Raw genomic sequence first — 4,152 nt, 5'->3', positions numbered from 1 at the left:
TAGGGAAACTGCACCGTTTGGTGACTTAGGGAGGTCTCTGAGCATCCAGCGCAGAAACACAGCAAAGGCAGGGAAAGCTGGGGCAGATGGGCCGTGTTTTAACTACCCCAACACAGTCATCCCCTGTCGGCTGGATTGGTGGTCCCCCTGCAAAGGGAAGGGGTATCTAAAGGGATCATTCAGTCTGGGCCAGAAAGAGTGAATTTTCTGGGCTGGGATGTGGCCGTTGTTTTGTTCAGCATCGGCCCCAGCAGAGGAAGGGAAGCGGTGGCTCTGTCTCACCTGCCCGCAGCCGTAGGACAGCCACTCCTCGCGGTAGCGGTCAAAGCCGCTGGAGCATCTGCGGAGAAAAGCGAGATCAACCCTGGATACAGCGAAAATAACCCCTGTCTGCCCCCTCCGCATGGGCAGCGTTGACAACGGCCTCGAAGCTGCCCAAAATGCTGCCCCGATACCCGGACCAACAAATATCCAAGGGCTGGTAAGGTCATATCCAAGCGGTCTCCAAAGATGTGGGGTTTCCAGTACAGCTGTGCTGGAAGGACCCAAATGTTCCTCTTCACAGAGCAGGAAAAGGGTCAGCACCGCTTCTCCAAGGAAACGGAGAGGCAGAGAAATGGGAAAAATATATGGCCTGAGTTGGAATTTCCACTGCCTGGACTCTGCGCCAGGACAAGGCCGTGATCTCCGTGAAGGGTTTGGTTTTGTTTGTTTTTTTTCCAGCAACATCTGCACAGGAAAAACACATTAAACAAATTATAAACAGCATCAGGAAAACACCGGCTAAATCTCTGCAGAAACAGAGGGATGAAGCAGCACGCGCTGACCTTTGGGAGGCCTCTGGGGGCTGCCAAAATGTGAATCAGGTGTTCAGCCCATGCAAGCACTGATTTACCCAATGACCGACCAGTAAAAGAGGAGAAAACCACAGAAAACTTCACGTCCTGCTGAGTCACTGGGATCTTTGCTCAAAGCACTGTTCCTGTAATGATTATGGGCTTAGAAAAAGCAAAAAAATACCAATTCTGCTGTCCAGAAGAGAGCTGAGAGGGGTTAAATCCCTGAGTTGGGTATAAATCACTGACTCGGGGTATAAATTCAAACCCTGGGAGCCATTCCCTTGGGACAGGTCACGTTGGCTCTGCAGACCCAGCCTGGTGGGGAGCCAGTGGGACAGTGGTGGATTTTTGGGAGATGAGGCTCACAAGCCCCACGAATCTGGAGCAAGCAGGATGACGAAGTCCTCAAACCCTGGGGTTTCAGCCCAAACGAGACCCAGAGTAAGAGACTGCATCCCAGGCAGTGAATCCATGCGGACTTTGCTGAGGCTTGGGATCTTTCCCCAAAGTTGCAAAGGGTGCAAGTCCTAAGCAGTGACGGTGCCCTGCGAGCAAGGCAGAGCTGGGCACTTCCCAACCCATCCCCGTGCCATGCATGAGGACGGATCTGTGTTATTGGGTCCCCTCCCCTGCCGCTAGCTCCAAATAAATACTGCAGTAAAACCTCATTAAAGCCTGTACGGCGCTGCTGGAGCTGAAGGGGAGCACGGAGCAGGGCTGCTCCATGGCTGGGGCTGCACCGTCCCCCCCAGATCCTCCATGTACCCCCCAAAAAAGCAGCAAGTGCCCCCCACCATCATTCTGACAAAGAGGGGCTGTTCCCGATGAGAACCCCAGCCTTGAGTGTGTCTCAGCCTCCCTGCCCCACACTTCTGTCTGAAATCATGGCTTAAGTTTAAATGTCCCCCGTTTTAAGTTTAAGCTCAGTGACAAAAATGTGAGTCTTGCTTCTGGTCTCAACTTGTTCCAGCTGCAGCAAAACATCTGGACCGAGAAGCCCGATTTTGGGAAACATCTCCTTCCCATGGTTTTGAACCAGAGATCAGTCACCTCTTAACCATGGCTGGGAGAGTAGAAGAGCGGCACCCAAACTAAACCAAAAAAACAACAAAAACCCAACCAGAATAAGGAAAATAATAATAAAAAATAAAATAAAAATACATTAAAAAGCAGTAAAACTGCTGCAGGCGTCAGACCTGGCGCTGCCCGCGCTCTCCCAGCTATAGCAACATTAGGAAGGGAACTGGGCGGTTGCGGACCCGTCTCGGTTACCTCTGCAGGACGTGGCACCAGCTGCAGTTGAAGGTCAGCTCCGAGCCCACGCAGGTTTCGCAGCTCTGGTGCTGCAGACACGCTGTGAATGAGAGGAGGGATGTACCAGTGACACGCCAGCACCCGCAGGGACACGGGGGAGCGCGCCAAAACCTCTGGTGGCATCCACAGCACCAAGAGACGCGTCCATGGCCCAGCACGGACCTGCAGGAGCAGGCAACGGGAGCTGGGACTCCCCCTCCACTGTCTTTCCATTTTATCAGCTGGGAATTAAAGCCCATCTGAGACCTGTGCCATTTCTCCTCGTACCAGGGTGTTTCTCAGAGGGATGGCAGTGATAAAACAGTTTAACCCCCAGTGCTATGCCTGTACTAAGTATTTCTGCAAGGATATCTCCTCAATGGGGAGGACAAGCCGCTTGTAAAGTACCATCACTCACTCATCACCCTGGCTAGAAATGATGGCCAAGGGCTTGTCCGCAAAAGCAAAGCCAAGGAAAGCAGCAGGAAAATTAACAAAGCCCCTGGGGAGTCATTGATGGCTGCAATGACAGAGCCCAGAGGTGTGAAATGCTGTGGGATGACGGCAGAACCTCAGAGATTCATGTCCTGCATGGGGATCTGAAAGGCAGCAGCATCCCCATCCCCATCTCCATCCCTATCCCCATCTCCATCCCCATCCCCATCTCCATCCCCATCCCCATCTCCATCCCCATCCCCGTCCATATCCCCATCCCTGTCCATATCCCCATCCCCATCCATATCTCCATCCATATCCCCATCCCTGTCCATATCTCCATTCAAATCCCCATCTCCGTCTATATCCCCATCCCCGTCCATATCCCCATTCCCATCCCCATCGCCATCCCCATCCTCCTGGGACACCTGGACCCCCCCATCCTGACCCAGACACTTCCTGGTCTTCCTCTCCTGCCCCTCGCACTTGAACCCAGCACCGCTGCCCCCAGACCCGTGCTTTTCTGGTGTCCCATCCCCTTCGCTCTCCCATCTGGAGCCTTTCCCAAGGATCTCTGCAGAAGAGGTAGGGGCTACCCCAGCCCTTCTGATCTAAAGCTAAAAGTTAACCCCCCCAGCAGAAAAAGCAGATCCTGGCTCTCTCTAACTCTGTGACTCCTCTGAAGAGGCTGCTCGGGAAAAACAAATACCAATCTTGAGGAGAAAAAACAGCATTATTGCAGAACACTTATTTATGATCTGCTTTGCAGTAACCCTGCCTGCTGTTAAAATTGTCATAAAATACCCCGGGGAGACCGTTTAAATGCATAACCTTGGTATCTGCACGACAGATTTACCCTCCGCTCGGTATTTACGGGCTGCGTGACGGCTCTCCCTTGTGCGCACGTGTCCTTGGAACGCTAAAAACGCGTCTATTTAACAAGATCCCCGAGAAATCTCACCCGAGTGTGGAGGTGTAGAAAATGCCTCAGAGACAGACCTGAAGTGAACCAGGGTCCAGCAAAATCAGCTGCAGCTTACGGAGCATATAGACATTTGGGACCGGCAGATGAGCAGGACAACACGTTCCCCACTCCTACCCTAACCTTCAAGCCTTGTTTCTTCATATATTGATATGATACATATGATACATATGATATATATGATATGTCAAGTAATAGATAATATAAATTATTTACTATATTAATATAACATTTACATAATATTCTATATTAATATATTAAATTATGGTGGTGATGATGATGATGATGATGATGATGATGTTGCAACTGCAACCTTCAGTCTACAGGTTCCAGACCCCAAGAGCTGAAACAAACCCACTCTGCCAAGCTCCATCTCCTCAGCTCTGCAGCTCAGCAATCTCTTTATAACGATGCCCATCTCTGCCCTTTTCTTTGCGTTAAAATCCTTTGCGTTCACAAACTTAAGAGGAAATCCCTGTCTCTTAAATAACATCATCTTTGCGATAAAAGGGAATTATAACGTTAGCTCAGCGCACACCTGCGCGGGTATCGGGCATTGCACACCCTAAATAATAAACCATTGTCCTTTGTGACGGACTGGCT

At 50.9% G+C, this 4,152-nt stretch overlaps 1 protein-coding gene across 1 annotated transcript in view; it reads right to left on the bottom strand.

Moving 5' to 3' along the window:
• Positions 1-4,152, bottom strand: part of PLXDC1 (plexin domain containing 1) — a gene marked incomplete at its 5' end in the record, with an annotated part of 10,585 nt that overhangs the window by 4,641 nt on the left and 1,792 nt on the right. The window contains 2 exons of the mRNA XM_010190325.1: positions 283-340; positions 2,112-2,193. Of these exons, the coding sequence (XP_010188627.1) occupies positions 283-340; positions 2,112-2,193 (140 nt within the window). The remainder of the gene's footprint in view (positions 1-282; positions 341-2,111; positions 2,194-4,152) is intronic.

This window comes from Mesitornis unicolor, unplaced genomic scaffold (assembly GCF_000695765.1).
Source record: "Mesitornis unicolor isolate BGI_N332 unplaced genomic scaffold, ASM69576v1 scaffold20370, whole genome shotgun sequence".
NCBI lineage: Eukaryota > Metazoa > Chordata > Aves > Mesitornithiformes > Mesitornithidae > Mesitornis > Mesitornis unicolor.
Note: the sequence above shows the minus strand (reverse complement) of the source record. Positions and strands in the feature narration are given on the sequence as shown.